We start from the raw sequence: 27237 nt of genomic DNA on the forward strand, positions 1-27237 counted from the left end.
TATTGAATTTTGAGTTGGGCTGACAATTACCTTCCCATGTTATCTATGTAGTCTGTGCTTTTACAGATATAACTACCATGCATATGTAAAATTAAGCCAAATCTTTACAAAGATAGAAGTACACTAGGACTTTTACAGTGGACAATTAAAAAATGTAAAGCCACACACCTCTGTCTTCAGTGTTCCTCCTTTCATCTCCAGAAGGAAAATACAGCAACTTCAGGGTACCATGCTGAACAGTTATTGCAAATGCAAGCGAGCATGGCCTTGAGAGATTAAGATCCTCTCTTACTATAGCTGAATTTGTAAAGAATTGACACTTAAACTTAAAATAAACCAAAACTATCAAATGTTTTCAATGTCCAGAACTCATGTATTTATGGCAAAGCAGAATAAACACAGACCCCTGGGATTACATATGATTAATTTATTTTAAGGTATGAAAATTCATGTCAATTCAATTCTGTATGGGTTATAAGTTATACATGAAATGACAATTTTCTTCCTATTTTAATGGACTAGCAAATAAACACGAACCTAGTAACACTAGCTAAACTGTAAGAGTTTTTTGAGATTTGTTAACAAAGGAGAGAAATAAAGCTCACAATTGGCTACTTGAGCAACTCCTTAATCATGCACACAGGACTGTTCACTCTTCTTAAAATCACACATGGGGCATTTCTCCTTCCTGCCAGTAATTTGGCATTTGCAAAGCAGTAAATGGAACTAAGGCATGATGAGCTTCAGGCTGGTACTTGTGTGGCAGACAGCTCAGACTTCTGGGACTGCTAGCATCCCAGACAGACCAAAGCTATGCTGCAGTCAGGGCTTAAACATGATGAACAGGCAAGTCCCCTGGGAGCCCAGCAAGTGCACATTAAAATATTTTATTGCTGTTTTCTTCTGAATCCTTACTGAAGACCTGGCTGTACACAGGAAACTGCTCATCTAGCTTAAGATCTCAAGCTTATTTTACAGGATTTTGTTTTAAGGATTCTCACAACTACTTGGGAGCAAGGTATGGGTAACTACCTAAGAAATTACTTCCTAAGACTATTCCAAGTAACTGGATGGTCTAGAACATGAGCTTTGATTCCTTTGGACAGTCTTTACCTAGCACTGTGTCGTTTTATGCACTGCACAAAAATGAAGAGCTCTGATTCATTTAGATTTGTGAACCTTCAAATACATAAGCAACAAGCTCCCATTTTTCCACATTCTCTGAAGCTCTGGTCCTGAGGTTCAATAGTTCCCACCCAAAATGCCTTGGACAGGCAAAAATACGACATTGCACACAAATGCCTTATAGCTTACGAGGCTATCTGAATAGCAAATAAAAAGGAAGACATGCGATTTCCGAATTGTAAATGATTTCTTAGAACTGGCCTCCTTTCCTACCAAACGTCCCACCACCACCTTTTTCTTTGTTGTTGACTCCACTGGTTGTCAGATGACATCTGCATGGAATTCTACTTTCATGCAAGCTTGGCGGTGTTGGGGGACACTACTGCATATTAGCAAATCTAATTTGCAATGATTACCTTTAATGCAGAATCAACTAGAAGCATCCTTTGCTTTTTGTGTTAAGCTGTGAACTGGGATCCAGGTCCGTTTCCCACAGGATATTTCTTTCTGCAGCACTAGCCAATTTAATTTCCTAAGGCCTCTAACGACTAAGGGCCACAGAAGATGCTGCTGCCAGATGATCTTTACCATTGGCTTGATGGCTGACAATGAGATTTAGTCATTTGGATTGGAGCTAAATCCACATTCTAGATGGGAAGAGACATGTACATGGTTGTATTATTTTTTATTTAAGAAAAAAATGAACACCAATCATTTCATGGCAATTAAAACCATTCCTAATTTTCAACTGCATCAGAAATTAAAAGTCAGTTCTTAACTTCAGCAGAAAATCAATGCTACCCATAGAAGTTGGAACAGAAAAAATGGGCTAAAAATACAATAAAATGAAAAGATAACAGGCAAATGGCAATTCTGGTGGTATGCCGAATTCCACAAGCAATCTTATAAAACTTGTAATACTCTACCAATAATTCTAAGACAGTATAGTCCTAGTGCCAGGAAAAGAAGCCACACAGGCTCCTCAGTTAAAGGTGCCATAGCCATTATTATCCCCAAATGAAAACGATACACATTCTTATAGCAAGATGTAAATGATACTACTTCTTTAATACATACAATTTTGAATTTCACTATTCTCTTATCATAAACAAGGACAATACAGCATGACTGCCTCAGAATGATTCTGACCTGTGTTTCTCAAGTCGTACAACAGTTCTAACTAAATAATGCCACAGAAAGTCTGGGAAATCTAGGGTTATACAACTCAAGAATAAAGTTAAATTAGGTAAGAAAAATAAATGGAAATGCAATTCACAGTATTTGGTTAATAGGAGGAACTCAAGGTTAAAAATCATGTATAAATAAAATCTCTGAGATAGCATTGAAAAACAAAAACAGCGATAGGCTACAATAATGAACTCTTCCTCCCACTCCTGGAAAAGAACTATGGCAAATGTCATTCAGCTAAGCTAATTGGCTCAATGTTATTTCAACAAACTTGGAAACTCTGACCTTCAACTGATCTACCTCTAGACAAGAAGTTTTGGATAGTCAAGTCATTTAGCATTAAGATAAATTACACAGAGATAAGATGCCTCAGTGAAAAAACCATAAAAGAATAATGTTATTTACCTAACACAGAAAATCTTTGCATTTAAGAGTCCAAAGATTTACTCTACAAGCACTGTTACATGCACATCTCTATGACACTCCTCCAATAGCTATAAATTTTTTCAGAGGGGAAGTAGAGGCACCTGCATATCCCAGACCAACTTAGAACTTGTTGGAAATTCAGACAAGAATTTCTGCAAAGAGATGAGACTGAAGATGAACAGGGCTTTAAAGAAGTATTAAGAAGGGCATTTTTAAACTATGGCTACATGACTTTAATGTTTAGAGTACACTGTCATAATCCCCTCCCACAGAACCACTTCAAACCATAATCCTTAACTGTTGTGCAACACTCAACCAGCTAAGGATTTCATATAACTTTTACTTAGGAAATAATCAAACAACCCTCAATTACCCAATAAACTCCATATAGTATTAAGAATAATTACAGTAATAATAACTTCTTTGTTAAATTACCATAACACTGAGTTTAACTTAGGGAATAAAATCAGGGACAGAATTCTTAAGAGCTTTTTGGCCCATAAATAACATTCTCAAATCTCTTCTAAATGATTAAGTGACTCAATCTAGTTTTTGTTTGTAGGTTAGATTTTAAAATCCAGTTTTATTAAATGAAACAATGTGAATCTCTATTTAGCACTTTTAAGGCAGATGTGTGAGATCCACTGGAATGATAAGTTGCCAGCCATTTACATATGACATTACCTATTTCTCTCAAGAATGCAGTTTTATAAGCTTAAACAAATCCTTGATCCCTAAATCTATGGCAAGTATTTCTATGACTTAACTTCCAATGTTTTCCATCAGTTTTTACTTATTAGACATGGCCAGGCCAGTTTTAATATAAATGGAAACCACATCTGAAAAGATGACCTTGATAAAGGTTAATATTGTCTGTCAGCTCTAACATAGAGATAGGCATCCGACTCTGAATTCCTTTGCTTTTTAAGAGTGGTACACTCTGAATTAATCAAGCTGGCCATATGAGGTCTCTCATCTCACAAAATAAAACACAAATGCATTTGAGAAATAACTTGCAAATCAAATCATTTCTCATGAAATACAAGTACTAATAATATTAATAGAGATCTAGTTTATTTCTGAAAATAATACATTTCATTGGGAAAAAGAGAAATGAGACTAGGGCTGAAGCTAGGGATAAAACTAAGCAATTTTTATCCTACTAGTTAATGCTTCTAAAGCATCAGCTGGTGTTTCAATTTGGGACTCAATAAACTGGAAAGAAAGAATTTTTTAAGTAGTAAAGCACACATACGTGGCCACTAAAATACCAAGTTTGATTATTTAAATAATGTACTGCTGGAACTCTTGGAAATATACATCCAGCTTCATAGCAAATATATAAACAACTTTCAAATCAAGCTTCTGATGTGAAAAGTTGTCAACAAAGTGTCAGTCTTGAACATGGATATATGAAACCCATGAAGTCATTCCTGGCAGGGTCCCACTAAACCCTCAAGGCACAGATTCTGACTACGTAGTCAATTATCTCGTCAGTGAGTGAGTGCATCTCACTTATGCAAAACCAAGTAGTTCACTCTGATTCAACTCCACTTAAACAAGGTACTGAAAAAAAATTCCAGAAATGAAGGGGAAAATTCCACATGAAGTGAAGAAAGGTGAAATTAAAACAGGCACATATTTTTAAAAAAATAGTAGGGAAAAATAAAATCACTGAAGTCAACTAAATTTCCTCCAAGTAATATGGAGTCTGAGGAAGTGATTAAAAAAAAAATCACAAAGAAAGCACTATAAAAATAAATGGTGGAGGGCAGCAGAATTTCATTTGGTTAATGTCTTCAAAGTGCCAGAATTCACAGTAACCAAGCTAGAGCTTTTAAATTTTGGCAGTCATCAAGTTGAAGTTCTTCCCAGTCAACCTGATTTGTATCTGCCTCCACAAAATCCAATAGGCTATAATATTAGTGATATTAATATTTTATGTTCTTGGCTGTCATTCAGGGGAATTATTTTATGAAACTCTGCAAGTCTATAAATAGGATGTATTTATTCAACAGTATAGTCAATTAAATGGTTATTCTGCATCTATACAATTTGGTACTTGCTGAATTATATGGCATACTTTTCACAAGATAAGGTATACACCTAAATGTTTAATAAATCACTATTAATTGCTTTGAGATGGGTAGAAAGCTAAGAAGCCCATGACTTAAGCCTAGAACTACCAAAAATATCTTTCTTGTCTACCCTTCAAAGATGTAAAGCCATGTAATAAAGACAGAGTGAAAAGATAGTTCAAGGTCTCATTCCCACACAACAGAAGTTTTTTGAAAGTGCAGGTCAATTTCTCCACTCCGGTGGGTCCTAATCTTGCTACATAGGGACATACATGTACTCAATTCAATTGTCATTCACCCTTAATAGCTGACAGATGAACATTACAGAGTCTACTTTCAGTACAGTGGGTATCATTGCATAAAGCAGTTTTTGAGCAAATCTGATCACTAGGCAGACATAGGTTTCTCAAAAAACATTCCACAGCACCTAATGGGAAGACATGTACCTCCATTCCCACATTCACAAAAACAGTACCACCAAAAAGCCCATGTATTGTACTTTTTCTGTTTAATGAAAAAAATAAGTGCCCTCTTATTTTTTCATTTTGTTCACTTTTAAAAGCCTGGTCCACATACTTAATGAAATGCCTATGAGTTTGTATACCAGTGGACAACAACAAACCATTCATCTTCAAAACACCAGCATATGCAGAGATGTGTCACAAAAAAAGGAAGCACAGCTCTGGAGACCCTCCAGAGCTAGCACACGGGAAAAAGGACAGCCTGGTTCTGCCAGCATGAAGAGTCATTGTCTTCCAGAATTACCAGAGACATCCATGAACACATCAACCACTACTGGACCTCTTCTGGTAGCTGTTTGTATAAAGGCTCTTAAAAGTTTTTGAATCATAATCTTCTTAGTTTCAGGTTTCTGTGACTCAAATCCAAATGCTACTGTAATTATCAACTATAAAATATATTATATAGAAATATTATATACCAATCTCTCACAGGGTGCCTAGGTCAACCCCAGATTTCATTTTTTTTTAGATCAATGGCAGAAGTGCAAATATGAACACTACATCCTGCCTACTGTATAATGTAATATAAGACAAATCAACATTCACACATATATCACCTTAATAGACATCAACTGTCCTAAAGAACTACATACCTGTTAAGAATGAAGAGGTAAACTAGTGATATCGCTTACACGTATTTGTGTGATGCGAAGTAAAGTAAAAGGGGAGGGGAAGAGAAAAAGGAAATAAAGGCCAAACAACCCAACAAAACCCAAAACTCTTGTAGCACTGAGTCTGTTAATAGTGCTGTTCTCCTAATAAAAAAAAAATAAATTAAAAAAATAGAAAATGGTAAATTGCCTAATTTTTCTTTTATACTTTTTAATTCTTAAAAATAAGAAAAATATATATAATTAAATGGAAAGTATACCAATTTCACTTTATTAACCTAATTCAGGAACAAGAGGAGAAGAATGGGGTGAGGTCAGGCATGAAGGAAGAGGGTTAGAACTTGTGATGGTGAGGACCCCTTCAACATCGGGATGTAGCCCTCAATCACTGCAACTTCACACCTGTCAACACTGAGAGCAGATTCCTGTGCTCCACTTCCCTTACAGTGTGATGAGGTCAACCAGGTTGCCTTTAGGTGGAGTCATGCTGTCAGGAAAGAAGTTTACTAAGGTGTCAAAGAGCTGAGTTCTTTGAGCATAGGTGTGATCCACATCTGAAAAGCCTGGGGAAGAAGAGAAAACGAAGAAAATTCAACATGGACTAACAAAAGTTAGTCATGATCAGCAGCAATGTACAACATAAAAACCCCAATCCAATCAGGCTTCAAAATTAGCTAGACTCTACTAATGTGATCTCAGTTGTACTACCCGGTGGTAGTGTGGACTTAGGTAATATCAGCCTCTTTGGGATTTAGCACTTGTTTCAACTGTGAATCTGTGATAATCCTTTCTGCTTCACAAAATTATTTTGGAGATTAAATGCAAATTATGGGAAAAGCACCTAGCAGAAAGCTGGCACTTCAGTATCTAAGTAATATGGATTTCTGGTCTCTTCTTTACAAGATTTTTTCTTCCACCAGCTCATTAATGTTTCTGACCAATTAAATTTTTTTGATAGTAAAAATATAATAAAATAAATTTAGAAAGTGGTCTAAAACCGATATGGTCTTAAGAGCTGGAAGTACTATCAGAGAACTGAGTGAAAACAGGTGACTGAAAGAAGGCAATCCATGTACAATATACACAGAACAGGACCTGCCCAAAGCAAATACCATGCATTATGGTCCTATGTACCTTGGTGCTGAGTACATACTGCATGAGAATGGAGTAAAGAACTACTTTTATTCACATAAATACTACAAAGTTGATGACATTCTTAAAAGATGAGGTCTGTTAATCTAACCTCTAATAACCCCTTAAAATCTAATAAACATTTGATTTTCAAGTTCACACAAGCCAATACAATATTCAGTGAAATGCCTTTCTTTTAGTCAGTTTACAGATCTGTAATACAGAAATGAGGTATTTCAATGATAAATGACTTTCTCATTCCTGAAATGGCTAGCTGAGACATAAGAGCTCTGCTAAGTGCCATCAGAAACAAAACCTGAGCCATAAAGAGTTATACAGGCACTGGGCATGGTGTGGTGGCTAATTCTAGCTACTCAGGAGGATTGCAGCTTGAGTCCATCCTCTAGCTAAATAGAAGGATTGCTGTCCAGGCCAGCCTGGGCATAAACTCGAGCCCCTATCTGAAAATTAACTAAACAGGGCTGGACTCTGTATGTATTTTTATGTGTGTGCATTGGGGAGGAATAGCTCAAGTGGTACAGTGCCTGGTGTGTGTGTGTGTGTGTGTGTGTGTGTGTGTTGGGGGGGAATAACTCAGTAACTCAAGTGGTACAGTGCCTGGTCTGTGTGTGTGTGTTGGGGGGAATAATTCAAGTGGTACAGTGCCGTGTGTGTGTGTGTGTGTGTGTGTGTGTGTGTTGGGGGGAATAATTCAAGTGGTACAGTGCCTGGTGTGTGTGTGTGTGTGTGTGTGTGTGTGTGTGTGTGTGTGTGTGTGTGTGTGTGTGTGTGTGTGTGTTGGGGGGGAATAACTCAAGTGGTACAGTGCCTGGTGTGTGTGTGTGTGTGTGTTGGGGGGGAATAACTCAAGTGGTACAGTGCCTGGTGTGTGTGTGTGTGTGTGTGTTGGGGGGAATAACTCAAGTGGTACAGTGCCTGGTGTGTGTGTGTGTGTGTGTGTGTGTGTGTGTGTGTGTGTGTGTGTGTTGGGGGGGAATAACTCAAGTGGTACAGTGTTGCCTAGCAAGCACAAGGCCCTGAGTTCAAACCACAGCATCTGAAGCAATGACTGTTCAGGTTCAGGGAAGACTCAAATTGTACGGATTCCACTTAACTTGGAATACAATCTGTTTTAATCTTGTAAAGAGCAGGAACAGAATATGACATTGTCATGGATACAGTTACCTGCAAGGAAGGAAGGAATGTGCCTCCAGAATGGCACATTCCTTTTCATTTTTAAAAACTGTATTATTATCGTTTTAAGCTTGAAGGGAAAATATTTCCTTTTTTAAGCTGGCTTCAGACTTTAAATGTCATATCATAGAAATAAACAGAAGGAAATATTCCAAAATAACTAACAAAGCTTATTTCTGAATAGTGGGAGTTTAATTTTTCTCTATCATGCTTTTCTGAATTTTCTACTTTTATTTTCAAATTTTTATCTGGAGAATTTCAAGCCCACAGAAAAGTTTCAAGAAGAGTTAAATGAACTTACATGTACATCCTTCACTTAGATTCATCAGTTGTTAACATTATGCCACATGTGCTCTTATTGTGTATACTCTACTCATTATCTTTTTTGTGGATCTATTTAGGGACAAATTTTACACACTTCACCCCTAAATTCTTGAGCTCAATTTTGCTAAGAACAAGAATATCCACTTACATAAAACCACTATATAAATTATACATATTAACATACATATGATTTTTTTTTCTTTTTTCCTTTTTTTGTGGTGCTGGGATCAACTCCAGGGCCTCATGTATGCTAGGCAAGTGCTCTCCCATTCAGCTTCATCGCTGGCCCAAGGATGCAGCCTTTAAGCTGGATTTTCTAAGATCATGTGCAGATGCAAGCTGTGCAGTCTGGTCAGAACACTATAGAAGTAAGTGATGGTGTGCGTCCTCAGTGCATGGAATCAGAAGGCTCATGTAATCACTCTGTTCCAGTATCAATGATATTAACTTTGATCACATGGTAAAGATGGTGCATGCCAGACTTCCCTAATGTAAAGTTGCTCTTTTCTACCTATGTAATTAATAAACTGTTGATGGGGAGCTGGTTTGACATTATATAAATAACTTGTTTAAGCCAGGCACTGGTGGCTCATGCCTGCAATTCCAGCTAGTCAGGAGGCAGAGATCAGGAGGATCATGGTTTGAAGCCAACCTAGATACATAGTTTGTGAGACCCTGTCTCGAAAAAAGCCATTCACACAAAAAGGCTGGTGGAGTGGTTCAAGGTGTAGGCCCTGAATTCAAACCCCAGTACCCCCCCCCACCCCGCAAAAAAAAAAAAACCTTGTTTATCAAAACATCTGTACCCAATGATTTAGTAATCAGTGATGCTTCTTGCTAAACGATTGTTATTTATATTATGGTGGTTTCTACCTCTAATTCCTTCTACATTTAGTTGGCATTGTACTACGAAGAATTCTATTGTTCTCCCCTCTATCCATTTTACTGATTTATCTGTATCAGTACATATTCTTGGACTCGTCTCTTGTTCAACGTTATGCTCGTCACTGTCATTATTCACCGTGAGCCTCGTGTCATCCCAGATTTGGCCAGAGCTCACTCATCTGGCTTCACGTTTTTTTGAAATACATCTTATCAGTTTTTGAGCACTTCCTTCTGTTCTAATAAACCAAGATATTCAAGGCATTGTTGCACAGCTCTTGAGTCAGTCATTTCTCAAGAAGTCCTCATTTCTTTTAGTGGCAAATTGTGTTTAGAAACACAAAGATCAGTTATACTAATTGGCAAGATGTCATTTCTAGGACTGTTATATATACATACTTATTTTTAAGCAAAATAATGAATTCACAGTTTTACTGCTAATTCCATTTTTTGAAAACCCCACAGGTTCTCCCTCTTTTAATCCCATTCCATATCTCCTTTCTTCCACCAGGAAAATCATTACTTCCAGCAATGGCATAGTATCTAGTCACTTGCTCAAATTAAAACACAAAAAGAGTCCCAGAATTACTATACCTATACCATTACCAACAAAAACATGATTTCTTTGCTTTTATTGTCCTTGGAATGTATCACGCAGAGAGAATATAGTCTAAGCACTAAATTTTAGTTCTCTCCCCCTTCTGTGTTGCCAATTTGCTGAACAGATTTGTTTCTTTCTGTATGCATTCAACTTTAGGATTCTTCTCTTCTTTGGCTTTGTTTGTTTACTTATTTGTGGGACTGGTTTTTGAACTTGAGGCCTCACATTTGCTAGGCAGGCACCCTACCACTCGAGCCACTCCACCAGCCACATCCTTATCCTTTTTTGTATGCTGGGTATTTTTAAGATAGGGTCTTGCTTTTGTTGCCCAGGCTGGCCTCTAACTTCGACTCTCCTGATCTCTGCTTCCTAAGCTAGGATTATAGGCATAAGCCACCGGCGCTCAGCCTGGTTTTATTCTTTATTTTGTTCTGAATTTGTAAAAATGCCATGGTATCTTGTATGTTTAATAGAAAACATTTATTCTATAAATGAGTTTAATACCATTTATGAGGTAATACAATTTTCATGAGATCAAATGACTGAAGAAAGAGGAAGGGGCTGGGGATGTATCTCAGTGGTTAAGAGTGCTTACCAAGCATATGCAAGGCCCTGGGTTTCATCTCCAACTCCAAAAAAACAAAGCAAAACAAGAGGGAAAAGGAATGAGGATGCAAGGAGGAGGGAAACACTGAGTTCCTACTGTGTGCCAGATGCTTCATGTAGGACCAAAATTACATTGCTACAAAAGTAGTAAAGTAGTACAGAAACTGCATTTTCAGATGGAACAACTAGAGAATCAGTAATTTCATAAGGTCTCACAGCTGATGAGGGAAGAGGCGGAATGTGAACCAGCCCTAGAGTAAGTGCTCAATAAATACTAACTCGCTCTTGCTACGTCATTACTACTATGACTGAACACAGTGACTGCTCAAAAGGCGTTCTACTAGAAATATACTTTTAACTTAATATCCTGCACAGACTGGCTGGCTTATCCTATTTATGGTGAAAGAGAACCAGTGAGGATTTCTTTATCCCCAGGCCTACAAGTTGTTTTTTTTTTTTTTTAATGTGTACTTTCTAATTTTTACTACAAAAATTATTTCTATAAAAATCATCCCTAAACATATGGGTTGCAGAGAGAAGGCTAAAGAAAAATATAAAGGTTAAATGGGTAGAGCAAATGCTGTGAAATCCTTAAGGCTCCTAATTCACAAATGCCAACAGAGTGCCAAAAAGCACTGCACTATAGGCATCAAGGGTTTTAAACATTTGTCAGAACTACTGTAAGTTTTCTTCTAAAAGATGTGTGAACACTGAAAAAGCCACCATGCTCTACAGACCTTGCTGGGCTTGTTGGGTGAGATGAGGGTCTAACTTTTTGCTCTAGCAGGCCTTGAAGCATAATCCTCCTGATCTCCATCAACCATGGAGCTGGGATTACAGACATAAGCTACTGTGCCAGGCCTCACAGTCACTTTTAAAATTAGCCAATAACAGAGCTGGTATCTGAAGTCAATTCTGATTCATGGCCACTATGCCATAATCTAACTTCTTAACTACTGAAGTATATGGCTTTCTTCAGACAAGGTACGAAACAAGGTCTCACAGGAATTTTCCCTTTTGTATTTTTATCTGTTGTGTTTGCATTATTCTTTGTGCATCTGCAGGCTGTTTAGAATCCAAGTGAAATAAACTGTTCTTACAATATGTTAGCTGGCAGAGAACAGGGAAGAGACAGAGAAAAGGAATTAAGCTGAAGGTACCATCCTAGTATATTTAAATTACTACTAAGAAATTCTTCTTCTAAAAGTTAGTCAGCCAGAGACAATTTAGTGCTGCCCACCAATAAACTAAAGTAATATACCTGGGCCATACTATCTATCTATAACAAGGTACACATCATTCAGATCGAGGCCAGCCTTCCAACTACAGCTCTGTTTTAAATGATAAAATTCAGAAGGGCATGTGCTTTCTAAAATAATGCTTATACCTGGTTTTTCCATCATCATAGGGTTGTTATTTCTGAAGACATTTTTAAAAGCCTTCAAGTGAACCACTATTTAATTCTTGTGAGAACCCACTGAAGTCGTATTTTACAGCAGCCTGTTCAGTCTGGCCTGTGGAGGCCAATGTAAATATTCTGGAATTAGAATTTAGGATTGGAGTTGCCTTAATCAGCAGAGAAGCCTCAATTACTTGCTATGGAAAAAGGGCAAAACCCCAAGGAGCACTGCTATTCTTTCCTAGCCCAGTGAAAAGCACCAGAATTATATATTTATGTCCCCCTTTGATGAAGAGTTAACCTGAAACAAAATGACAATGAAGAAATCAAAATAACATCCCCAAGTGTTATTTTATTCCAAATAAAAAGAGTGGTATGTATATTCTATTCACTAGGAAATTTCAAAGCTATTGCTCAACTGTAAGGCAGATAGTCACAGCACCAGCATGAATGGGATTAACACGCATTCACTGTATTGCTGCATCTTCTAATGACAACTGGAGAGCTGGAAATTCTCACATTTCAAAAGATTACTATGTTGGAAAACATTGAAGTGCCCAACAATGAGCTGCCTTAACAAAAATATCCTTGAAAAACTCAGCTGAGTAAAGCTCTGGGTCCTGAAACTTCTACAGCAAGTTTAGCTACTTTAATAATTCAGTAATATTATCTGATCCCCAGCCACACAAACACACACACACACACACTCTCTCTCTCTCTCTCCCCCCAAATAACTCATTAAAATTAGACTACTTCTTAAGGAACACTAATGCCCATACCTCAGTTTCAAAGAGAACTTATCTTGAACAATTAAGATACCAACAAATAAAAATTCTCGTTTTTAAGAACAAGATAATTCATGCTCTCTGCTTCCAAAACACTTATTTTAATGCCTTCCCTATTTACCATTCTTCTGACACCACACAATTCCACAAGGAACAAACTAAGAGGAAAAGACCATTAAATCAACAAGTATTTCCTCACAGAAAGTGTATCAGTAATATAGCTTGAATTCCAAAGCAGTGCTAAACAAATTAATTTATTTTAACTATGCTTCTTTGGTTTTTTTGGTTGGTGGTACTAGGTTTTGAACTCAGGGTCTCATACTTGCTAGGAAGGTACTCACTTGGGCCAAACCCCTAAGCCTTTTTTGATTTGTTACTATTGAGATAGGGTCTTGAACTTATGCCTGGACCCAGAACGCACTCCTATGCTTCCCACCTAGCTGGGATGACCATACTCAACTTTTAATGGGTTGAAAATGGGGTCTTGCGAGCTTTCTGCTTAGGCTGGCCTGAAACCACAGAAGTTAGGATTATATGGTTGAACCACTGTGCCTTTACCATGGTTCTACTGCTATCAGTTTGCATCACAATGCAGCAACTGGTATAAAAGGAATTACATACAATATGACCCATGAGCTGGCAAATGATGCTTAGAAAGTAACCTTTTAGCAGATTAGGATAGTAGCAGATTTAACAGATTTTGCATAGTACCTTGAAACTTGCTCCCCTTGTTTGGATATATATCTCACCTAATGTTTCCTTTAAGGGCAACCAAAATCCAGCCTTCCAAATGCTAGAACAATTGACTGGATAAACTATAGTGGCATACTTACCTAGAGCTGTAAAATCTGAACCAGATTTGAATAGAGCTGAAGCCAGAAGCTGAAACTATAAAGAAAAACAGAAGGAAATTAGCAGGCTAGAATACTTATGAAAAATAACTTCTATAACTTTGACTACTGGTTGATAGAATTACTGATAAAGCCTTACTCACTCAAGGTAAAAGCCAAACTCCTAACAATTGCTTATGAAGCTATTCACAATTTGTTCTTCCAATTCCTGACCTCATCTATGACTGCTTTTGCCACCTTTCCCTCTCCACTCCAATCAGTATGGCCTCCTTGCTATTCTCCTAAACCACATCATGTTCTCATACTCCTTAGCATGTCTGATCCTGTCCTCCATTCGCCAGAAATTATCTTCACCAAACTATCTGCACAGATCACTCCCTCACATCCTTCAATGCAAATCTTATTTCTAACTGAAGTATATTATGACTTCATACTATTTAATACTGCAACTGCCCAACTCTGACATCTCTGGTCTCCTTTGCACTTCCATAGCTTTATTTTTCCATAGTACTTACAAAATTCTAATGTGCTATATAATTTGCCTTATTCAATATGTTTATTATTTATTGTCTCTCCCACCTGGCAGGGATGTCTTTTGGTTTGCTGACACAGCTCCCATCCCTAGAATGCCTGGCATTTTGTCAGGAATCAACATACAGCTATTAAATGGATGCTACTAGTATTTTGGAAACTTAGCAGAAGTAGTGGTTAATAAATACAAAATGTGCTATACTGGCTGAAAATTTGGTAGATTTTATTTTGGCAACCTTTTCTCGAAAAATACTGTTTTCTAAGGATATGAGAACTTTGTCACCAATTCAGAACCCATATTCTGGATACTGAAGGAAGTAAAGAGCCATGTTTTGGTATAGAGCTGGAAGTCAACTTCCACTGTCCTAATAATAGGTATAATGATGATCATGATAATAACCACATATACCAAGTCTAAAAAAACCCTTTTGGTTACTGAAAAAGCCATTCAAATAAATGAAAATTTTTATAAAACAAACAAAACAAAAACAAGTTACTACAGAAAATGAATAGCAGCCAGTCCTTTTCAAAGGAGTGAAACGATTTCCTGTAATGAGAATGAAGGTCAATTTGCGTCACTGACAAATACTGTAAGTATGTATGGACTTTAACTGTCACCAAAACAGACCACTGGAATGTAAAAAGTTTAACCCTTTTATACATTTTTAAATAAAATAATAATCTTGCAGACCACTAATTCTCAATATCAAGAGTATTTTTTCATTTTTTTGTTATACATACAGACAAAGGAGATTCTTTGAGTGAAGGTATTGCTTTGAAAATTTCTGATGTTAGCACACACACATTTTACTAGCTTCTACTAAATAGCTCTTGCTTTATGAAGCTCTTAGGAAATAGAAGTCTGTAACATGAAATGTTATAATTCAAAAATAAAAGAATATAAACAGCTACCAAAAATTTTACAATAGCTCCGTTTGAACCTGAGTTCTGATTTTTTTCCCATTAGCTTAGCTTTAAGAACAAACTGTCTGTTTACTTTGGCTGATTTACAGCTCACACAGCTGAAATTATTTACTTTGGAACATTTTGTTTTGGTTTGATTTTTAAAAAGAAGGTAAAAATGACTATGCCCAGTTATGGTCATCTTATGTAGAATATGGAGAAATTATAACAAAATCTATATATAACTCTCAAATGCATTGTCTAAGAACATTAATGAACTCTTCACAACTACCTGGAGTTATAAATCATAGCAGATTAAACTAAACACATTCTGCTGCTCAGGAAAACTACTATAATTTACCCTATTTCCAGTAGTATCAAGAACTAACTGAGGTCTCAAAGAAACACAACCCTATACAGAACATTCTGAAGTATATTCTGCTTATTCAATACCTAGTGAAAAGTTGCAACCAATACTGAATGAGAAAAATAGGTTTTACTTTCACAGCAGAAAATGCTGAAAGAGTATCTCTTTGTTTTGGTACTGAGGATGTGCAGGATCTATTGCTTTGAAAGTATAATGAACCTGGAGCCTAAAAGTGATTTGACAATAAATGTGAAACCTGTGCAAATGCTGAAGGAAGGAGAAAAAAAAAAAATCACTGTTTGATATTGCTATTACAAAGCCAAAGCAGAGCAACAGCTAACAAGGAAATAGATATAAGGGACAAACTACAAATCATCAGCACCAGTTCTGTGAGTGGGAGGGCAAAATGGTTTACAGTTCAGATGTTCTTAGATGGCTGGCAAAAGGAAATCTTGCAAGTTAGTATAAAGATAGGCTAGAAACCATGAAACTCGTTGCAGGTATAGTCACACACAGAATGAAAAAAATATACCCCAAAGAACAGGAAATCTTTAGAAATAGTTGATTCTATCTTATCTAACAAAAAAACTAGTAAGTCGTGATCAGCTACTGGTTTCTCAAGCTTAGGAATTACTGATGAATGAAGTTAGTAGACTACGGTCAAGTTACACAGCAATAACATCCCTGTAACTAAACACTAAACCAGCAAAGATTCCACTCCTGCTGACCTCTCTTTGCTTTCTCCCTACCAAAACAGATGAGTCTTCACTCTACTTTTGAGAAATCTTGTGTATCAACAGAAAAGTTTATATTGAACACTTTACAATTCTTACATAAAACAACCATGGACCTATGGAAAAAGTAAAACAATTTTTCTTCTCGAAATACAAAACATCTAAGTTAAAACTTTACACTTAAGAATTCTTTTCTGAATGGAACAAGGGTTTTCTTACTACAAGAAAATATGCCTGTCAAATTTTATTTCACCTGCTCTGTGCCATTTTTTAAGATTAGTGCCATCATATTTTCTTCATTTTCCTTTAAATACTCAAATTAGACAGACATTCTAAAAATACTCAATTTCTAAAGTTTACTATCATCTTTCTTTACCTCTTTTGTCTCTTCTGGGTCTGAATGATCCACAGTTATATAAAGATCATTTTGTAAATATTTCAGAGCACTTAGGGGATCCATTTGGGCCTTTTCTTCAAACCTAGAAAATATAACACAAGAGTAATAAATTACCTTGAATTATGAGAAATGTCTTTTTTTTTTTTTTTTTTTTTTTTTTTTTGGCAGTTTGAACTCAGGGCTTTGTATTTGCTAGGTAGTTGCTCTATCATTTGAGCCACACCTCCAGCCCTTTTTGCTCTGATCATTTTGGAAAGTACCACATCCAGCTTTTTTCTGTTGAAATAGGGGTCTCACAAACTTTTGCCTGGAAGTTGTGGTGCTAGAAAACAGGTGAGAGTACTCTTTACCTTCTTTAAACAACAACTAAGAATTAAATCAACTACAAAATAGTGAATGTACCAAATACTTCACATAACACAACTGCAAAAAGAGTCCAATGTGTCTCATTAAAACCAAACAGACATAAAATTAAAACACTTGCTTTTATAATACATTGTCCCATGGAAATGTTTAACAGATACTTTGGAAACTGAAATGAGTATGGTCTGTTTTTAATAAGTATCATTAATGCTAAGTATTTTTAATGAGACTATTTCCATGTCTCAGTCAGTGATAACAAAAGTAACAGAAGCAGCAACTGCAGTAATCATTTATTAAGCATTTGTAATATGCTAGACACTATACCAGGTATTTTACACATATTTCTTTTATCTGCAAAATAACTCTATAATGATGATATATTTTCCATCATTTTTAAAAAATAAAAAACTGAAGCCCCAAAATGAATTGGACTAGTAAGAGGTGGTAAGAACAAGAAGCAGAATCAAACACAGATGTATCTGATACCAAAACTAAAAAGGAAAAAGCTTAAAAAAAAAATCCTTAATCTATTTGTATTTATTTATTTAAATAAGATAATGTCCTTTTTTTATAACATAATTATACATGGATTTACTTCTATAAGTTGTTACGCTTTTCAAAACACAGAAGACAGTAAGACTCACTTAATTTCCTCTGGTAAGGAAAATGAAGAGCCTTTCCCAATGGTTTTCAGGTTCCCAGCAGCCTCAGCCACAGGGTGTCTGTTCTTTAGAAAGGGGCAAAAAGACTAGCAGAATAGTACAGCTCCCTTGTACCAGGTGGTATCCTGACAGTGCCAGTCAGACTGCCAGCTCTGAGATGAGGATCCCTTAGGCAGAGGTCATGTTACTCTACCATCTTATCCACAACAGATTCAATGAGGGTTTGGTACCTGAGCCAAAGGCAATCATCTCAAGCTTGATCAGCAGCTTATAAAGAGGCTTGACAGAATTCTTTCCAATTGTATACCTCTCTAAAGGTGAGGTATATAAGGACACATAAAAGGCAGACACAAACACAGAAAGCAGTGAGCAGAAGTCATGAAATGGTAGGCCCCGAGGCTGAGGGAAAGCAAAGCCAGAAGTAGTCGGTGAACAGGAAAAGCAGACAAAGCAGCAGCAAGTACAAAAAAAGTCACTAGTGCAGCTCCTGGCCACTAGAATCACTCTAGTATCCTAAACAATCCTCCATTCGGCCTCATCGTTCAAATGCAGAAAAGGTGCTGCAATGCCCTGACTATTCTTAAATAATTCTCTTTCAGTTGAGGTTATCCTAAGCATCCTTATCCTTTGCAACCTAAAATAAGCAACACACTTTCCATCCTATTAAACTGAGTAAAGAGATTAGTTTCCTGGAAGTTGTTTTCCCTCTTCTTTTCTAGGCTTCTCTTGGCCTGTAAGAAAGTATCACTGGACTTGTACCTGCAGTCTAGAATTATATCTTAACCAACAGCTAGTTCTCTCCTGTGCCAAAATAACTAACATTAATGCTATAATTTTTTTTTTTTTTTGCACCTTTCTGCCCTTGAATCACTGTCAAGTTCGGAAAGTTGAATGTTGTATTAAAAAAATAGTGGCACTTAATTTACATCCTGACACACAATATAATTCTTTCCCTCTAAATTCATATTTTAACTGAACAGAGTAAGTAACTATTTTCAGTCAGAATAATGGCTGGAGGTCTGGCTCAAGAGGCAGAACACAATGGCCTTTTCTTGTCAGTCTGAATTGGTAGTAGACAAGATTCTCAAGATGCTCTAGAGCCATTCTTACTGCTTGCTCTCTCTCATACCTATATAAAAAAAAGTTTGTACAACCTTCAAAGTTTATACAGAATCTTACCATACTTTTCCAACCTCTTCTGTGGAATGTCTCTTCCTCTGCTGTCCCTCTCTCAAATGGTCCCCAGAAACATGCAACATCATCTTTACTCTTCTCACTGTCTCTGAGAAAGCTCCTCTTCCGTGTTAGTGACTCAAGGTTGTAATGTTAGGCCAAGTTCATGTACAATCTCCACTCACATGTCTTACAGACTTTTCAAACCCAAAGTGTCCCAAACCAAATTCATCTTTTGCAATACATAAATTCAATGTTTTTGAATTCTCCACTGGAGTGGAAGTAGCCACAACTTTCTACCCAGTTTTTTTGGAAAGAAAATCCACAGTGAGTTTATCAAAGTGAATATTTCATTACTCTACTACAATTTTTCAAAATTGAAGGACTTTCACAATTTGTCCATTTCTGTGTCCCTCTGACCTCATCTGCCATAATCATGTCAACTGATTCCATTTGTACCATGCTACCCTCCACAGTATTTCAGGAGTAGTTAAAATCCCAGAGCCTTGCCTATTATCTGTCTAGAGCACTCCTCCCCCAACTATTCATATGATTCATCCCACCATGTCCATTTAGGTCTCTGAGTAGAAACTTCAAAACAAAAATAAAAGTTGTGTTTGCTAACATTCTTATTTATTAGCATAGGTGACAGAGCTAACCAGCCAGATGTTAATATTATTATTTAAAAGTGGACCTCCGGCACCCTTACCTGTATGAACAAAGATAAACTTATTGTTTATTTTGTATTAGTATTATCTAATATACACTTATTGTTGGTCTCCCTTCATAAGAATAGAAACTTGAGGGCAGGTATTTTAGTTTGTTTTCTTCACTGATAATAGCCACAGGGCCTCAGACAATGTCTCCCACATGTAGGTACTTGATAAATGTTTGTTTTTTTTAAATAAACGAACAGTTTTATTGATGCATTTACAGACCCTTGTGTGGTTGCTTTTGCCACTTTACAAGTGAGTAAGTCATCTCCAGAGAGTTTAAGATAAAAGACTGAAATATGAACGCAAAGGCTATCTAGGTCTGGGCTTTTTCCAATATTAGATATTAGCTCTTGAAGGCAAAAACCAATTGCAATCAGAAAAGAGTACTACTATGTTCCATACTTTTCTGCTACTATTATTACCATAATTGAAAACTGTCTATATGAATGGATTGGGCCTTTATACAGTCTTTAATTCTCTTTCAAGTTTTTTCTGGTTGAAGTTCTGAGATGAGTTCTTTCTTTTAGTAGCAAATTCCCAGTCACAAATTTCCTGCCTTTCACTTACTTTTTTCAAGAATTATTATCAAACTCACAAGATTTGCTAGTCTTTCATAACATACTTGCCTAGCAAATCTAGCAAGCTTGAGGCCCTGAGCTCAAACCCTGGTACCACAAAAAAAAGAAAAAAAATTCTTTATCCTCTTTTACTTCTCACTTCATGTCTTGACTAAGCACAAGCGACTAGTAATGTCTGTACCTGAAACTTAAACTTGCAGTAATGTATATTTCTGATTCCCATAAATCTTCATTCCACCGGCCCACTGAAAGTGCTGTACTTATTATTGTTGTTGTTCTTACTGTTATTATTACTTTTCTGTGCTGGGAAGAAACCCACAGACAGCCTCATGCATGCCACACAAGTGCTGTACCACTGAGTTACACCCGCCCCCACACCATCCAGAAATGCCTTAAAGAAGGAAAGCAATGGATATATCTTTAAAAAAAAAAAAAGAAAGAAAGAAAGCACTTCTCAGGCTGGCTTGGTTGTAGAAAATGATCCTACATACTTTTGGAAGGAATGAAAATTAACAGCTTTCTAGAGGACAGTTTGATAACTCATCAATTCCACCACTATTCTATAGAATTTCTAGGTAAGAGACCAAATAAAATATAATATTAACTATAACATTATTACTTATAACAGCAAATAAGCTGGAAAGTAATCTAAATATTCTATATAAAAGGAGACTAGTTAATTACACATAAAACAGAAAACCATGCAGCCATTATAATTATGATTACTACTTATAGTTATTAACCTAAAAAGAATGTTTATGACACTTCATTCACTGGCAGATTCAAAGGAATGAAATTCTTATTTTTCAGTTAAATAAATAATAGCCTATGAGTGTAATTAAGTGTTTAAGGGATATAACCAAAATATTAAGCTACTATTTGTGAATGTGGATGAGTGATTTTATTTTTCTGAGAGGAGAGAGTTGTTTTGTTTTTCTTTATTAAGCATACATTACTTTTTCCACTTAAGCTCAGAGGAAAGAGTTTATCAGTGAATTCCAATTCTTTACATTTAGCACTAAACAGTCTAATTTTTAATGGACTATGGTCAGGGAGTTAAAACAATTTTTAATCTTCCAATTACTAGGTGTCCTATGTGAAACAGAAATTGTAGTTTTTCTGAATTTTTCTTATCCTTTTAAAATTAAAATTAAGTAAAATATTAAGGAATGAATTTTAGCAATATTGGTTGAAGGAAGGTACTTCAAAACTTCAATCTTGTTAATGAAAGAGTTTTTCCTTTGCCATCCAGACATTGTGAAAATTCAGAACTCTCCCCCTCTAGATTCTGTAGGAAATACAGCAATTGTTCAAAATTATTTCCCAAAGTAGCTTATGCATTAGTTTATGTTTCAAGTACAACTTGTGAAAGCACACCAAGAACTATAAGCATATGATAAGGGAACACAAATCTAATTTATACATATACAGAGATTTTAGGCATTTACATTATCTAAAAATATAATACATAAACACATATGACAGATAAACATACACAAAAATGCATTTGTATGCAGGTATACACATACACACCCATATACAGGGAGGTTAAGGGTAGAGTCAGGATATTCAAGATCAAATCTTGGCTCTGTCACTTATGGTTGGATGACCATTTGAGATGGAATCACAATCTAGGGTTTTTTTGACCTTCCATGAGTTATAAAATGCATTTAAAAAATGCCTCAGTTTTCTTCTTTGATAAAATAGTGGTAACACAGTACCCACTTCATTAACTTACTGTAAGAATATGATGCAAGATCTAATACACAATAATTACTTAATAAAGGCTAACCTTCTCCTTCCAAACTACAGATTTTTATTACCATCAAACATGTTTTTGTGAATAATTCTGCTGTGAACATGCATGTACAAGTATTTCTTTGGGACTTTGATTTCAATTCTTTCATTAGTAACCCACAAAACAGATACACCTTTCCACATTTTTCAGTGGTTTATCACCTGCTAAGACTGAAAAGCAAATATATCCGAGGAGACATACAGGGAAATGTTTGATTACATCATTTTGAAATTTTTGGCAAAGGTAATGATGCAAAACTGTGTTTTGAAATTGCATTGTGGAACATCAAACTATAAAGATATTACGTAGGTCAACAATATCACCACATCCACCACTAAGAATTACCAATAGGTCAGGTACACATCAATAATCTAGGGCTGTTGTGATTTGGAGTGTTAGAACTTGAGTTACTCCAAGGCAGGCACATTATCTTAACAGAAACTTTTTTCTATTATTCTAGTATCTGCAAAATTTCACTTGCTCACCTATATCTATCTTCACTTTATATCTTCCCTTGAAAGAGAAAAGTAAAAATAACAGGGCATTTACAAAATGCAACCTCTTCACAGTACTGATGCCATCTTCTTATGAAGGTTGCAAAGAAAAAGTTGCATCTTCAAAGCTGAGTGATACTAACAGCTGATAATGTTAATTAAACGTTTTCAGTGAATTACTGTACCTGTGTTTTCTTATGAGGTACTTGCAGTGCCGCAGTAAGTAATCTTTTGAAGGTCTACACAACTTCAGTGACCAGAAGTCATCTAGTCTCATCTTTGGAGAGCAAGATTTTCCTGGATTCCCACCAAATAAATAATGAACCTATAATAAACAAAACAAATGAGATTTTTAACAACTCATACAGTCTTAAGAATTAAGTACAGAGGCTATACTAAAATTTCTTCATTTTAGAAGCAGTCCATAATAGCTAGCTAACTTCCTTTGCCTTTTTCATGTAAAAAATTTTTAATCACTTCATTTTTACTAAGTGTCTCTTAATTTTTCTCATTTCCATTTTACTTTAAAGCACTGTGGCTATTTTCCTAAGCTACATTTTATACTAGATTGAGTTGTTCTATCACAATTATAATGATAATGGAAGATGAAACAAAAGCAGTAATAGGAAGAAGCTAATCCAAAATACAGTTTGTGGAGGACAACAAATAATGGGGACTATCAAGTGTATTAAGTGTTGATCAAAACAGCAAATAACATCTTAAAAAAATCTGATACATGTTGAATTGAATCACTGCAGGTCAAGACCAAACTACACTCTTCAACAAAATTTAACATATTTTGCTTTAATCTAAATATCAAATATTAAATGGCACATATAATTTGTAAAATAACTTTATTATTCCATTATTCAATTAATATTAAAAGGCAATGTAATAATGATTTCATTGTTACATTAGAATGTTAATGTTATTCTGTAATTTATACAAAGCTTCAAAGCATTTCCCTGAAATATTGAAAACATTTATTTTCAATGGTATTATACAATAGATATAAATTCATGAACCCCTTAAAACTGGGCTTTTATTCATTCCGGTGGTATCTTTTACCCAGAAGTCAGACTGTATAGCACAGACTTTAAATTTTCATCTATGGCCTAAAGAGAAAGAATTATGCTCTGTCAGTCAGTTTCCATATAGTTTGAGTCCAATCACTAAACTTCATGTCAAATTTAAAGGAGAAATAGTTACAGAAACCACTGAGTGCTTCATGACACGAAAACAACAGAATGCAAGACTATTTTCACAGAGCTGATAGAACAGAGGTTAGTCATTTAAGACAAATACAGATAGAATGATTTCTTATACAGTGGGAAAATCTAAAACCACAGTGCTATATAGTCATTCTCAAGGCTAAAAAGTGTGCAATTTACTTGGAAAACCACAGTGTAGAAACAATAAGCAATACTATATGTCTGATCTATGCAGCTAAGAAGCAGCCACTATTTGCAAAAGAGGTAAAGTAGCTGGTAATGGTGGCACACATCTATAATCTCTGCACTCGGAAGGCTGAAGCAGGAGGATCACAGTGTGAGGCCAGCCTAGGCTATATGTGAGACCCTATCTCAAAAAACCGAAGAAGAAAAGTACCAGGACATAAAAATGTTTACTCTCTTTTATAGAATTTTAGGGAGACGTAATATTGAAAGCCTGCTACATATTCTATTAAATATCTGCTCTGTATTACAACTTTTTATTGCAATCCACTTAAAGTGACCATAAGCAGATATGCTTGGGGATTCTTTTGGATTGCAGGCTGTGGAAAGTTTACAGGTCAAAGGGGTCATCATACCTTGTGTAACTCATCATAAACAAGCTGATGGGCGAATCTTGGACATGGTTCTTCCTCCTGCAGACTTTTACTTGGGTTATCCTTTGCAGCTTGATCATTCTTATACACACAAGACCTGTAAGACACTGCTTTTAAGGGACTCTACCCCAGAAAATTAGCAGCAAACACAATGTTAATACAGCCTAGCAGGTAAGTTCATTGTCAATGTCCAATCACCAACAACATAAAAAGTTCTGGTATATGTTAGAACAGAGCTGTGAAATTGTTTTAATAGCCATCAAATGGCTCAATTTAAAACAACCTGTCTCATGCTGTGAAACACAAACAGTACACATAGGCTCAAATAGAAGTATGAAAGAGATGTGATCCTGTTTACTCACAATAAAAATACTCAAAAGTGCACTGCTTTTATTTTGACTGCAAACAAATGTCCTATTTAGAAAGCGATAAATTCCTTAGTTGCTGAGCACTACTCTCTACTACTGAATGGACCAAGTTCTTGGAAGTGCTTATGTTCTACAGAATATTCACCTATGGAGCAATCGTGGAATGTGAGCGCTGGATCCTCTGGGCTAGTGTTTTCAAAGCAGAACATGCATGCCAGTTCTGTGAGATGTTTGTGACAAAGGGTCCTATTTTGGAAATGAGTCAAACTTTTTCACTTCATAAAAACTAAGGCATAAGTACATTAAAAAAGCAATGTTCTCAAGTTCACCCATCTACTTGGTTAGCAGCAAAACCAAACCTAGACTAAAATACAATTTTCTTGATTCCCAGACCAAGAACTACTTACTAATGGAAAAACACAGATGTAAAATTCCATTCACTCACCACCACTGTATACACAAGCAACAATTTGGCTCATAATACTGATTAAAAAAATAAAAACAGCAATACTACCTTTAAATATACAATGTCACAAATTAACAGAAGTCTACCATTTATTTCATTTTTTTGAATAAACCAACAGCTTCACATAAATATTATACAGAGGTTACAGCACAGAGAAAAGATCCTTACCAACTATTCCTCACAATATCATAAATCCAGAATGAATTTCTGACATTCTCTTCTCTCTTTTCCTTGTCTTTGCTGAGACCAGATAAGACATGTATTTCATTCAGTTCTGGATCAATAGTTGCTCTCTGTGTGAATCCTGTCATTGGAACTATAAATTGAAGGAAAAAAATAACATGGTGATATTCATGTAAGAGAGCCGATTAGCACTAACTCTATAAAAGATTACACATCTTTATTCTGTTCTTTGTCCACAGTACTTATCTTCTAACACACTTCATAATCTTTCAATTAAACCACAGACAACTGTTTGTTGCCTTTCCCCTACTAGAATATAAATTCCACAAAGGCAGAGGTAGTTTTGCTCACTATTTCATTCCCAGTGCCTAGAATACTGCCTGGCATACAGGAATTACTCAACTTTCTAATTTAATTTAATTTTTTTGCAGTACTGGGGTTTGAATCAGGGCCTACACCTTAGGCTACTCCACCAGCCCTTTTTTGGTGATGGGTTTATTTCAAGATAGGGTCTCAAGAACTTTTGCCCGGGCTGGCTTCGAACCGCGACCCTCCTGATCTCTACCTCATGAGTAGTTAGGATTACAGGTGTGAGCCGCCATTGCCTGGTTCAACTATTTCTTACAACAATAAATGAATGTCAACTACCAGAATGAAAGCAGAGGGAAAAAAGAGGTACACAATGGAATCTTTTTAATGTACGATAAGTGATTTAGTATCTGGGCCAGCTCTAATTTAATAGTAGAGATAAAATATTCAAATCATGACCTGGAAAAACAAAACTGAAACAAAAAGTGAAACATGTTTGATTAACACGGCCAGAGTAATTTAAAGTATTTGTTTGTGGCATATAATAGTCAAGAAAAAAATTAAAAATTTTAAAGTACATTATGCCATTTTATTTTCCAGAGTACCTTAAATTCTCCAGAGTTGCTAATGCTTTACCTTGGTAAGAAATCTATTAAATAAGTTATGGTAATTCTGTATTATCTGGTAATTTTTTAAATATTGCTAAGGCAAATACAATTTTTTTCTTAACTTTATTTAGAAATATTAGTTGAAATACAATTTTATATATAGTCCATATATCTTATGGACTACTTCAAAGCATAACTGCCATGATACTTTACAACAATTGTCATGATATAATGTCATTACTTCAACACTACAGTTCTTCAACCTATGAACAATTATCATATGCTGAAAAAGCTAAACGAATATTGAAGTAAAATAACTAAACCACTCTCAAATACTATCACAGGAGATGCTAGCCATATTAACCTTGATTCTTTACTGTTGCAAGGGAAAATAATCCAGAATTTACTTTTGTTTAGTTTACAGTCCTAATAAATTTGGGACATTTTAAAGGCTACACAAATATATTCTACAATAAATATATTACAAAATTATATACACATATAAAAACATAATAATCTACATGCATACATGAATACATTTATATTAATTTCTATACTTATACAAACATATAATTGACCTTTTAGGTTTTTTTATGGTACTGGGGATGAACCCAGGGCCTTATACCTACTAGGCAAGCATTCTATTGCTTAAGTCATGCCAACAGCCCTTTTGTTTATATTTTGTTTCTGGAACAGAATCTTGATAACTTTATCTAGGCTGGTCTTGAACTCATGATCCTCCTGCCTCTGCCTCTCAAGTAACTGGGATTAGTAGGTATGCACCACTATGTCCAGCTTTGACCTGACCTAATCTTGATAACAACCTCAAGCCACTGTTTATTTTGTTTTAAATTTTTTTGGGTTGTTATTTGTCTGTGTTTTGAGAGAAGGTTTCACTGTGTAGCCAAGACTGGCCTGGAACTCTCAACCCTCCTGTCTCAGCCTATAGTGTGCTGGGATTATCGATACATACTACCACACCTGGCTAAGTCTGGTCTTTTCTTTAAAAAGCTTAATAAAAACTTTCAAAAGCAATG

General features: G+C 35.7%; 1 protein-coding gene across 7 annotated transcripts in view; it reads right to left on the bottom strand.

Annotated features, from left to right (window-relative positions):
* Nucleotides 1–6192: 6192 nt before the first annotated feature.
* Mkln1 (muskelin 1) overlaps nucleotides 6193–27237 on the bottom strand; it is a 288685-nt gene continuing 267640 nt past the window's right edge. For all 7 annotated transcript variants that reach the window (XM_074062868.1, XM_020183812.2, XM_020183811.2 and 4 more), the window contains 6 exons: nucleotides 25269–25416; nucleotides 24249–24363; nucleotides 22624–22763; nucleotides 16634–16736; nucleotides 13705–13759; nucleotides 6193–6512 (listed from right to left, as the gene is read on the bottom strand). In XM_074062868.1, the coding sequence (XP_073918969.1) occupies nucleotides 6391–6512; nucleotides 13705–13759; nucleotides 16634–16736; nucleotides 22624–22763; nucleotides 24249–24363; nucleotides 25269–25416 (683 nt within the window). In that variant the 3' untranslated portion in view covers nucleotides 6193–6390. The remainder of the gene's footprint in view (nucleotides 6513–13704; nucleotides 13760–16633; nucleotides 16737–22623; nucleotides 22764–24248; nucleotides 24364–25268; nucleotides 25417–27237) is intronic.

The sequence above is a fragment of the Castor canadensis genome, chromosome 2 (genome assembly GCF_047511655.1).
Source record: "Castor canadensis chromosome 2, mCasCan1.hap1v2, whole genome shotgun sequence".
NCBI classification, from domain to species: Eukaryota; Metazoa; Chordata; class Mammalia; order Rodentia; family Castoridae; genus Castor; species Castor canadensis.